The sequence below is a fragment of the Cetorhinus maximus genome, chromosome 11 (genome assembly GCF_964194155.1).
Source record: "Cetorhinus maximus chromosome 11, sCetMax3.hap1.1, whole genome shotgun sequence".
Classification (NCBI taxonomy): Eukaryota; Metazoa; Chordata; class Chondrichthyes; order Lamniformes; family Cetorhinidae; genus Cetorhinus; species Cetorhinus maximus.
Window position 1 is genome coordinate 9,476,108 of NC_135889.1, and position 12,435 is coordinate 9,488,542.

The window sequence follows — 12,435 nt, forward strand, 5'->3', positions numbered from 1 at the left end:
TGGCAGAAAAGGCTCGAGGAGCTGAATGGCCTCCTCCTGTTCCAACATTTCAAGGAGAGCTAAAGTTTACATAATTGTAGAAAGTGACGAGGAAGAGATCAAAATGCGGGGTGAAGAGAAAGGGATGGAAATATAGGGTGAAGAGAAGATGGGCATCTTTGGAAGTGTGAGGAAAAGAAAATGTAAGCATAACAGAATTTGACTCCAGTTTTACTTCAAACTGTCAAGCCTCATATCTGTTTGACATGAAATTTTAGATAGGCCAAATATTGCAAATATAAATTAAAATTGTTAGCTTCCTCCTAAGAGGAACTCCTCTGCCTTTGGGTAGAGAAGTGAATTAAAGCAATCCGCTCATACTCTAGAGATATATACATTTCTGTGGGAGCTGTGTAGTCCAACTGATTTCCTGGAGAGAAGTCATTACATGTTAATTGTATCAGGAATTATTCTGACTCTTTAAAGTGCTGCTTTTAACTGAATCTTGCAGAAGGCAAATAACCACAAAAAGTTGTCCTCAATTTGACACAAAGGCGAGGCGTTAAAATATCCATTTGATAGTACAGAACTTTAGTTTTGCTGAAAAAGAGACATGTTGAAGCTTTTCATTTTTCACTCTTCAGGACATTTCACAAGAATACCAATTAAAGGGGAAAACAGCAATTTATACTATAGAGCGCGCTGATTGGTTGGCAAGTGAACTCTGATTGGTAGAGACATTAACATGGTAAAGGTGTCACCATGGAGAATGCACCAGTGATGGTGGCTGACAGTTAACTCTCAAGTATTGTTTGAAATTTAAACCAGGTAACTTGACCCTGATTGGTCAAGGCATTGCCCTGAGGAATGAGTCAGTGAATGGCTCTCACTTGTTTATCTGAAACAGGCGCAACGCAACATGTGTACATGTTCTTTCTGTCTGCAAAGAACAGGGCCCTGCGTATTAATATATGTAGCTTCCAGTACACATAAATGCGCCACACTGCGAGTCTGACTACCAATCTTAAATTGGTTGTCAGCATAATTCTTTGCAGACTGAGAATTATTTAGCAAGTGTTGTCCAATCGTTTAATCACATCTAATGTTGGACACTGTGTTTTGAGTTTGGCAAGCACAGGCTAGTTGGTTATGGTCTGTATGTTGCCCATTGCGAACAGCAGCTGGGACACGCTGTTTGATACGATCCGCCAGTCTTCGGGATGTACGGTCTACATACCTAGCATCACACTGGCACTGAAATTCATATACCACATTTGTGTGATAGGCAAAACATCTTTTTGGCTTGATGGCAGCATCCTATTAGTGGCGAATATCACTTGTGTTGCTACTGCACAGTAGCAGCTTGAAACAGCTAGCTTCACCTGTTGCTCACACTTTTGAGATACCTTGCCCTTCCAGGGTAATCTGAGGTAGACTGGGCAATTTTCAGGGCCGAAAGTGATGGCCTTAGGCCTGTTCATGAGATTGTGTAATACATGGCACGAAATGATCTGATCAGGGTAGCCATTATCCTGCAGCATGCCTTTGATGCGCCCTATTTCAGCATCAAACTTGCATGATCAGCAAATGGCTTGGGCCCTATTTACAAGGTTGCCGCTAAGACCAATCTTATAGCGCATGGACTTTAAGAGTAAATTGAGCAGCGAAGGTAGGCTTGCGGTAGACCATGATGGAGAACCCCCTGGCAGATTTCTCAACTAACATCAAGGAAGGGGAGTTCATTTGACTGCTCCATTTCAAAGGTGAATTTGAGTACAGGGTGGAGCCCATTAAGATATGTAAGGAAATTATTACACACAGCTGCAGATTTAAATATAGCAAAAGTATCATCCACATATCGGAAATATGCGAGGGGTAGGAGGTTAGGTGTTATTCCATCGAAGACAAGTTTCTCATGGAACCCAACAAAGATGTTTGTGAGAGCTGGGCCTAAAGGGGATCCCATAGGCAATACCATCTATTTGGGTATGCATGGTGTCATTAAAGCTGAACTCAACTGCATGAGTTGCCAAGTTCATAGGTTCAATGAATGCTGATTCATGCAAAAGGTGGGGAATCTAGATCGCCATGATATAGTGCTGCAGCCCAAATGTCTATGGTTTCCTCAAGTGGAACATTGGTGAATAGGCTAGCAATATCAAATGAGCACATGAACACAGCATTGCTATTGATATGCAAATCCTGATTGGCTTCGCAAATGTGAAGGAGTCCTTCAGCATGCATGTGGAAAACTTGATCAAAACTGGTTGTAACCATTTGGCCAAGTCATGTTGTGCAGAATTGGTCATAGTTAAGATGGGGTGTAAAGGAACATCACTTTTGGGTGTCTTGGGCAGCTCATACATACACAGGTGTAGCGAACTGTGAGGACAAACCCCGTCATATATATCACCTGGCAGCTCATTGCTCTTACACAACTCCAGCAAGTGTTTTTTTTTAAGCTTACTTTTGAGCAAGATTGTCCAGTTATGTTGATACGATCATGTTGTCCAATGGATATGAATTTGGACCTGTCATTAAGAATGGCGTGCATTTCGTTGATATAGTCATGCTTGTTAAGGATGACTATTTCCGTCCCTTTGTCAGGTTTACTGATATGCATGTCCGGGTTGGTCTCAAGGCCTTGCAACGCTGTAAGACATTCACATTGCATGTGAAAGTCAGACAGGTCGTTTGGAATCCTGCAATGTGTGTGTACTAGATCAGCTAGGCTGCTTTCAAGGATTCAGCGCCTTCAGTGGACACTGGTTTGTGGCTGGATAGTTGGGAGTAGAGGAGTTCGAACTCAGCAAATACCTCTTCTCGTTTGATTTGGGATGGAGGCATACCAAAATTGACACCATGCAAAAGAACAAACTCCTTGCTTTCTGAGAGTACATGGTCAGAGAGATTTGTTATGTGTTTAGTGAGTTAAGCAGTTGAGTTCAGTTTCAATGATACCATGTATGCCCAAATAGGTGGTGTTGCCCTAGGATCCCCTCTAAGCCCAGCTCTCGCAAACACCTTTGTTGGGTTCCATGAGAAACACGCAATGGAATGACACCTAACCTCCTACCCCTTGTATATTTTCGATATGTGGATGATACATTTGCTATATTTAAATCTGCAGCTGCGTGCAACAATTTCCTTACATGTCTTAATGGGCTCCATCCTGCACTCAAATTCACCTTTGAAATGCAGCAGTCAAATGAACTTCCCTTCCTTGTTGTACTAGTTGAGAACTCTACCACAGCCTACCTTCAGTGGTCAATACGTGCTGACAGTTCCACGTGCTATAAGATTGGTCTTAGCGGCCACCTTGTAAATAGGCCCCAGGCCATTTGCTCACTATGTAAGCTTGATGCTGAAATAGGACACATCAAAGGCAGGATAATGGTTACCCTGAGCAGATCAATCCATGCTATATATCACACAAACTCATGAACGGGTCTCAGGTCATCACTTTCAGCCCTGAAAAGTGCCCAGTCTACCTCAGATTACCCTGGAAGGACAAGGTATCTCAAAAATGTGAGCAACAGGTGAAGCTATCTGTTTCACACTGCTACTGTGCAGTAGCAACACAAGTGGTATTTGCCACTAACAGGATGCTGCCATCAAGCCAAAAAGACGTTTTGCCTATCATACAAATGAGTAACGTGGTATATGAATTTCAATGCCAGTGTGGTGTGAGGTATATAGGCCATACGTCTCAAAGACTGGATCGTATTAAACAGCATGTTCCAGCCACTGTTCGCAATGGGCAATGTACAGACCATACCCAACCAGCCCGTCCTTGCAAAATTCAAAACACAGGGTCCAACATTAGATGTGATTAAGCGATTGGACACCATTTGCTAAATAATCCTCAGTCTGCTAAGAATTATGCTGACAACCAATTTAAGATTGTCAGTTAGGCTCGCAATGTGGTTCATTTACAAGTACTGGAAGCTACATATATAAATACACAGGGTCCTGTTCTTTGCAGACAGAAAGAACATGTACGCACATTGCACCTGTTTCAGATAAACAAAATAAGTGAGAGCCATTCGCTGACTCATTCCTCAGGGCAATGCCTTGACCAATCAGGGTCAAGTTGCCTGGTTTAAATTTCAAACAATACTTGACAGTTAACTGTCAGTCACCATCACTGGTGCATTCTCCATGCTAACGCCTCTACCAATCAGAGTCCACTTGCCAACCAATCTCTTCACATATAATATAAATTGCTGTTTTCCCTTTATATTGGTATCCTTGTGAAGTGTCCTGACGAGTGCATGATGAAATGCTTAGACATGTTTCTTTTTTCAGCAATGCTGAAGGTGGTAAAAATAAACCCACACAACAGAAACTGGCTGTTCACAATCTATCTGCCTGAAACTGAAAACTGACTATGAGCATATTTACATGTTGAGTATGAAAGGACTGTTCTGATCTGAGATGGCAAAGAGTCATGCGGAGTTGTTCAAGTGAAGCAGATTTCCCGTGTTCTGGTGTTCCCCTCATTCAATCATCCATTTCTATGTTGCATGTTTAGCCAAACCTCTGTGGGGCATAAAGTGAGCTAATGTCATGATTGACAGTTAATGGATTCCGAAAAGGACTCAAGATTTTAGAGTACTGTTATTTTTGGGACAGGTGAAAATGATATGTCAAAGCATTGGATTGCTGAAAGCTCAGCTCTTTTTCTCCCCTTCCGTATTATTATAAATCTTGTAAATAAACTATGTTACTAGTTTTAGCCTGAATGGGATGATCTAACAGTGTGGTGCTTTCCACCAATTTAAAAATTAATGCTTTGTGTGTAGCCATGCAACCGTATATATAAAATATCTCGATAGCAGAGTGTTCTTTAATCCTTGGCTCACAGTTTCAATTTGCAAAGATAGCGAGGGACAAGGCCATAGGGGGACTGAATCACAAGGATGGGAATTTTAAAATCGAGATGTTGCTGGACCTGCAGCCAATGTAGGTCAGTGAGCACAGGGGTGATGCGTGAAAGGGTCTTGGTATGAATTAGGATATTGGCAACGAGAGTTTCATATATGCTCAAGTTTACAGATGATAAGCTGGCCAAGACAGTATTAGAATAGTGCAGCCTGGAGACAACAAAGGCTTGACTCAGGGTTTTAGCCGCTAATTCAGGAGTGATGGATAAAGATGCATGCATGTACCTTGTGGAATCCGGTGAGGGTTTGCTGCGTCCCTGAGCACTTCCTTCCCAGATGCCATTAGCCACTTCATTCCCAATGGATGACATTACCCGGATGAGCTCCAGGGGCCAATCGTCAAGATCGAGGGAGCGAACCCGTGACAGGTGGGTGCCAAGGTTGCGGTGGATACCAGAACATTCAATGCACATGAGGGCTCCTAGGTTTAAACTGGCCCAATCTGGATCTGAAATAATCAAAGTGGCAAAAAGTTAATTAAACAATGCTTAATAAATATCAATACCAAAGCAAAATACTGTGGATGCTGGAAATCTGAAATAAAAACAGAAAATGCTGGAAATACTCAGCAGGTGAGGCAGCATCTGAGGAGAAATAGAATTAAAGTTCTGATGAAAGATCATGACCTGAAACATTAACTCTGTTTCTCTCTCCACAGATGCTGCCAGGCCTGCTGAGTTTTTCCAGCATTTTCTGTTCTTATTAACAGTCTTTTACACTTGTTACTCTTTCAGACTGCTGAATTGCTATGGTCAGGGATCAAAACTGGGACAATCTTGGTTAAGGTGGCTCAATGACTCTGGATAGACCATCGGAGCTATGTGGGAAATATAAAACGTGCACGCAAGAGGCACCTTTCCATTTAACACTTTAGTATTTATTTCACGCAGTGGGCTCGCATACTATCATATAGTTTAACACTGACAGCTGAAATATAGCAGGAGACACATAAAGGGAACCCTTCTCGCGATGATCAAAGCATATCTTTTATTCAATTAACTGTGCTAACTAGACATTCAAAGGGAAGCATAAATGATCATCCCTGATTTTGGCAGCAATGCCTCTGGTAAGTGTCAAGGACTCAGTAGTTACTCTACCTCTGATAGCAGGTTTACAATAAGTAATAAAACAGCCTCCATTGAGCACTTGTGACTAGGCCGCCGTCTAAAGCAGGGCCTTTGACCCAATAGTGCTGGAAAACTTGATAGCAGTCACCTTCATGGACTGCTGCCAACCATGACTGTGTTGGCCACTCAAAGTGCCCCCTTCTGTCAATGAGATAGATAATACTATTAACCATTGCTGTGGATGTAAGTTATGATAAATCTTAATAAATGACTGACTAGACTACTGCTGGGGTATCTCATCAAATTCTGGACACCAAAAGGCTGTCAAAGCTTTGGAGTGGGTGAAGAGATTTACCAGAATGGAATCACAGAGACTTCTGTTACGTAGAGAGGTTGGAGAAGGCAGGATTGTTTTCCTTACAGCAAATAAGGGGAAATAAGGTGTTCAAAATTATGAAGGTTTGGTAGGGCAAACAGGGAGAAATTGCTTCCACTGGCAGGAGGATCAGTAAACAGAGAACACAGGTTGAAGGTAATTGGCAAAAAAGCCAGGAGGGGAGTGGGGTTGGGTCGGTGGCGGGGTGGGGCGGGCGGGGGGGGGGGGGGGGGAGATGCGATTTTTTTTACTCAGTGGTTTGTTATGATCTGAAACGTATTGTCTGAAAGCAGATTTAATAATAAGTTTCAAAAGGGAACTGGGTATGAACATAAAAAGGAAACATTTGCTGGGCTATGGGGAAAGAGCAGGGGAGTGGGACTAATTGGATAGCTCTTTCAAAGAACCGATACAGACACGATGGGCCAATGGCCTCCATCTGTGCTGTACGAATTTGAGATTCTGTAGCATCTCGTAGAAAGTCTCTCTGGTGAGGAATGGCACAGGGATTAGAAAGAAGACAGCATTTGACAGAAAATGTCTTTTCATCACTTACTTAGTGCCTCGCAGTCCACACAATGAGAGTTGCCACGAATGTTCCTGATTGACTGAAGGGCGATGGCTTCATTCTGGCTTGCCAGTCGTGACTAGAGCAAAAGCAGAAGGATAGATAGGGAACAGTTAAGGCCCATAAAATCAGCCACAGCACATGCACATTATTTACGCAGCTGTGTACTAATAAAAATGTTTCTACAATGATGGAACTGTTTTCCTGGGCTAGGGATGTGTTAATATATACAGGGGTGGATGGGGAGTTGCCGGCGGTGGGGGGGAGCTGTGGGGTGGCTGTGGGGCATGACAAAGATTGCAAAGTCCCTGCAGTATAGAACTCATTCAATGCACTTCAGTAATTTTTGTCCCTCTCTTTTAGGACTCCGCATGCCAAGTAACAGGTGTTTTGCAGTGACCAACTGCTTGGGGGAAGGTGGTACTGAGTTGGACTACTGTAGAGTAGGGGCAACTTACTCTCTGACTCTTCCCACCCCACTTGTTTACCCTTCCTGGCTTGGGGATCGGTTAGCTCAGTTGGCCGGATGGCTGCTTTGTGATGCAGAGTGCCGCCAACAACGTGGGTTCAATTCCCATACCGGCTGAGATCATCCCCTCGCCTGAGGTGTGGTGACCCTCAGGTTAAACTCACCACCAGTCGTCTTTCTAATGAGAGAGCAGCCTATGGTCCTCTAGGACTATGGCGACTTTCATTTCATTTCCTCTTGCTGGCTCCCTTGAGGAAAGGGACAAATTCAGAATCTTGACCAATTATTTACATAACTCTCGATGTTATAACTCTGGAGGACAGCACCTTTAAATTGCACCATTGTCCAAGATACAGTCCATTCAATATAAAAGCGTATAAAATATTCAGGGCAGTGTATAAAACAAATTGTATACATAATCCTCAATAAACATCGTTGTCAGTTGACTTCATTATAACCCCGACCATAAAACTATTGAAGATCCCCTCTTCCAGCCATGTGGACTGAGAAATAACATTTTACTAAGCCATTGATTATTTACTGTAGAATTCATGTTTAATATGCTCAAGAGGTTAAACTCCAAGAGATAGAAAACCTAGAAAGCACAGCTGATAATATTGATGGACAAAGAGATTCAGCATAACCCCAAAGTTAGACCTAGGCCATTCAGGGATGATGTGAGGAAGCACTTCTGTACACAAAGGGTAATGAAAATCAGGAACTCTCTGCCCAAAAAGCTGTCGAGCCTGGGGCTGAAAATTGCAAACTGGGATTGATAGATTTTTGTTGGGTAAGGGTGTTTAATTGTTAAAGAACCAAGGTGGGTAGATGGAGCTAAGGTAAGATCAGGAATGATCTAACTGAATGGCGGAACAGGCTCAGGGGGCTAAATGGCCTCCTCCTGCCCTATGCTTCTGCAAGTAATAACAGCGCAATTAATTTTGAGGCTAACGATCTATACCCTGGCAACAACATAAGGGATCACTGCATTCTCTGCTTTAAACATCCAAGCACAAAGTGCCAAAAGCCAGGGACAATTCCTTTCACATTCACCACAAAACATACTCGAGAAACTTGCGTTTTACTATAAATACTAACCAACTGCACAAAAAGGATTAGTGCTGTGGAAACCTAGGGCTGCTTAGTGGCGCCCAGTGTCCTTAATGGATCTTGTAAAGCAATTGAAGATCATTGTTTGGCTCTCCCTGGAGACCCCTCTAATTGGGCTGTTATACACAGAACAAAATTAAAGCTCCAACAGCACACTAATGAAAGGGAGTGGAGTATTTGTTATTCTGTGCAGTTTTGGTGCCAAATTTTACATGAACTTTTATTTTATTCTTTAACCTATTACAGCTTTCCCATGAGGTTTTAAGTTGGGCTTCTTTAAAAAAAAGTACAGTCTTAACTATGCACTGAAGGCGCCGATACCAAATTTAGAATTGGTAGAAATAAGGTACAGATGTTTAAACTGAAAGTGCCATGAGCGGACTGTCCTTTTAATAGCATGCAATTTTACTGAAAAGTAATGAGAGCTTCAGTTCTCCGTACTGCAGCTAAAAACATTAAAGGAGGAAGCAGTGAGGGTGCACGTGTCATCTGAACATTATCACCAAGCCAAGCAGAACAGAGGAGCGCGGGAAATCACCTTGTTCTTACTGCTCTCGCAGGACTGCAAACTGGCCAGAATCTGGCTTTCAATCGCCTGCACCCACGCATCCCTTTCCTCGTAAGAGGCAGCTTCAAAGTGCCATGTTTGGCCCGTGAGAGAGACAATTATAAATTCAAAATTCTCTTCTTGCTCTGCAAAGGAAACAAAAGGCAAACAGTCTGAATAAGCGAAGAACATAGCTAGGAGGGTTGTGGTGGTGGGGTGGGATTGGCTGGGTGCAAGTGCTGTTAATACCTGTTTGAACCCAAGGTCCCTTTCTCTAAATCATTTCAATCTGCATACTTCTCGAGTCGGTTCAGAGCAGGCAAAGGTCAAAGGGGAAGTGTAGGGGCATATGGTTAAGAGGTCAACGGGCTGTTAACAAGAGTATTCAGAGGCAAGCACCCAAAGGGTTAAGAAAGTCTTGCAAGGAGACTGGGCACCCAAGTGAAAATTAACCACTGAACTTTCACTGGCTAATGGATCTAACATGTCTATTTGATTGCATTGGGATCAGAAGTTAAACAGTTAAAGAGGAGGGTTAACATTTGGAAGTGATTACGTATGGAAGAAAATTGACCACTGCTTTTTCATCATCTATTACAGAGACAACAGAGGCATAATTAGGAATTACTGGTATCATTCAGAAAACAGCTTTGAAAAGTTGCCTAGTTTCAAAGGAGTGCATTGCAACCTGATAGCTAACATTAAAGGACATCAGAAGATTACTCATTCCTGCTTATAATTTTAAAAAAAAGTCACAAACAGCATCTGGACAATCATCCACTGCAAAGTGAAGGAACGGAACTTGGAGAAAAGTTCTCTGCTTTGCAAAAAAAAAATGACTGAGGGGCAGCGAGCTTCCCGAATTCTATTTCGGACTCTGTGGGAGCACTTGGGAATTTTCACCACTTTGTACAACATATTTAAGGATCTATAGAGATGCTGGAGAAAGTGAATAAAACAACTTAAAGGATGATACTAGATCTGAGAAAAGTTGAACAGGCTACAGCTTGTTTCTCTTAAAAAAAAGAGAAAGCCGAGGAGTGACCTGCTAGAGGTCATAAAAAGTATGAAAGGGTTTGAATGGATGGACCTACAGAAGATGTTTCTGCTGGAAGGCAGTATAAAACCAGGGGCCATAAATATACCATAGTCAGTAATAAATCCAACAGGGAATTCATGAGAAATATCTTGGTGAGAACGTGGAACTCCCTAACGCATGGAGTGGATGAGGCAAAAAGCATGGCTGCACTTAAGGGGAAGCCAGAAAAGTACATGAGTGAGGAAGGAATAGAAGGATACACTGATAGGGGGGAAATGAAGTAAATAGAGAGGAAGGAGTGTTTGGACTGAATGGCCGATTTCTGTGCTGTAAAATTCCATATAATCCCGCATACACACATCTGTTTAGGACGGTGCTGCTTGTATTACAGGAGGAGGCAACAGGTCTACTGTCAAAATGTAAGAATTTGTATGATAGCAGCGAATTGTCAGAAAAGGGAAAGGTTTCTGCTCAAATGTTACAGCAATTACGAATGCAGAAATTCTCTAACTATTTGTAATGCAGTAATGCTTTTTTTTGAGCAAAAAACTGAGTGAACACTGGCCTTTGAAATCTTGTTAGGAGCACACAGTAACAACGGGGCCTCAATCACTTGTAGCCAACTCCACACTTTACAATACAGATTCACATGCCAATTGGTGATAAAAGAAGAGCTGTATTACATAATAAAATATTTCTAAAGCAAACCAGAATCAATTATTTAAACAGCCATGAAAATCTCAATTCAAAATACAGGCATATACACAAGGCAGTGTGGCTTATATATAAAATAACCACATACTGAGGGGCCTTAGGCACTGCCCAATGTGATGGAATTTCACATATTAAAAAAATACTCAGGAAAAACGCAAACAATCAGGAAATTATTAAATTAAAACCACCACAGAAGAAGTCTGTAAGTAATATGGCAAGAGCACCATGATTATCTGACCCACTCGCTTTCCATTTAAAGTGACAATATTGCCCATTACAGCTGACTTACTGGAATGTGACCAGCTTTGCATTCTGTATATCATATACAATTTCAGGGCTACATGTATTAAAAGGCCTTGAAATGGATTTCGGGCAGTTGAATAAATTGACCTCTTGACATTTTGTATAAAGAAAGAAACTAATTTATAATTTCCGTGTACAAATGAAAAAATTCAATCTTCTATTAAACAAACATGTGATTGCTGCCTTCGCTGAAAGCATTTCAAGTCAATTTATGAACTTTGACTTCGCTGACCTTCAGCAGTACAGAATAACAGGCATAGACTATAAAGCACCTGAACATGCAAATGACCTAGCATGCACCAGCTCTGGATTGGAGACCAGCTACAAAGAGCATTACAGGCAATGTTTCGCAAAACAAATTAAATACTGTACTTAAATGTCACAGCACACGATTGTATTTTGCCACAGATCATTACACCTGCTACTTGCACCTTAAACTGCAATAACTTGAAAAATATTACATCGAATGCCAACATGTACAAAAAGGGAAGGGGGTGGGGAGAATGGGAAATGGGTTTCTTCAAGTAATTTAAACATCACCATTCCACAGCTAGAGGAAAGGTCAGAATTTAAGTAAAGAAAAAAGGAACATGTATGACATAAATGAAGCAGTTTAATAAAACAAAAACAAAACACAAACAAAATAAAAGCCCACACAAGTAGGGAAGTAGGCTCCAGGCAAACTAATACCAATTTCTGCTGGGTGATCAGGTTTTAAGTTGGCGTTCCTCTTGAATTCATTACCTTCTGTGTTGGTGCTGGTGCTGCTGTATATGTTTCGCAAGCTACCTACACGGTTTAGTTTCCATGCTTTACGTTTGGCTGCGTCCAGAGAGCAGAGGGAGAAGAAGACAAAAGGGGGAGTGAGAGAGAGAGAGAGAGAGAGAGAGATGTCAAACTCACAGTGAGAAAGTAGACAACTAGCAGGGGAGGAGGGGTAGGGTGGTGGTGGGGGCTTGTTAAATCTCACACAGCAAACAGGAGTGAGCACATTCAATTGCCCTGTTTGAGCCTCTCCAAACCAGGACCTTTGGTGGAAAGACGACAACAAGACTTGAACAGAGGCAGTGCCCATACAGGTCAAGGCAATAAACTGCAGCTTGCTGCGAGTTTTCAGTCTCTCAATGCACTTCCTGCAGGTTGGAGCAGTCATATAGTATTCACATCTACATCGTGGTCTAGGTGCTTGAAATAGGTCGGCCAAAAATAACAGTACTTTTCTCAACAGAATTCAAAATATTGTAATTATCATAAAGTAATGATGTCCAACAGTTGAAGATCATGTCACGGAAGATAGGCCAATTTCTATTCAGTGAT

General features: G+C 42.0%; 1 protein-coding gene across 3 annotated transcripts in view; it reads right to left on the minus strand.

The window, feature by feature from the left end:
• The window catches only part of agap1 (ArfGAP with GTPase domain, ankyrin repeat and PH domain 1), a 662,670-nt gene that overhangs the window by 81,509 nt on the left and 568,726 nt on the right, over window positions 1–12,435 (minus strand). For 2 of the 3 annotated variants that reach the window (XM_078551515.1, XM_078551514.1), the window contains exons 14-16: window positions 9,054–9,208; window positions 6,925–7,015; window positions 5,151–5,373 (exon numbers count right to left, since the gene is read on the minus strand). In XM_078551515.1, coding sequence (XP_078407641.1) covers window positions 5,151–5,373; window positions 6,925–7,015; window positions 9,054–9,208 — 469 coding nt within the window. Of the gene's footprint in view, window positions 1–5,150; window positions 5,374–6,924; window positions 7,016–9,053; window positions 9,209–11,862; window positions 11,941–12,435 lie in introns of all 3 variants that reach the window. The other variant, XM_078551513.1, reaches the window with a different exon arrangement.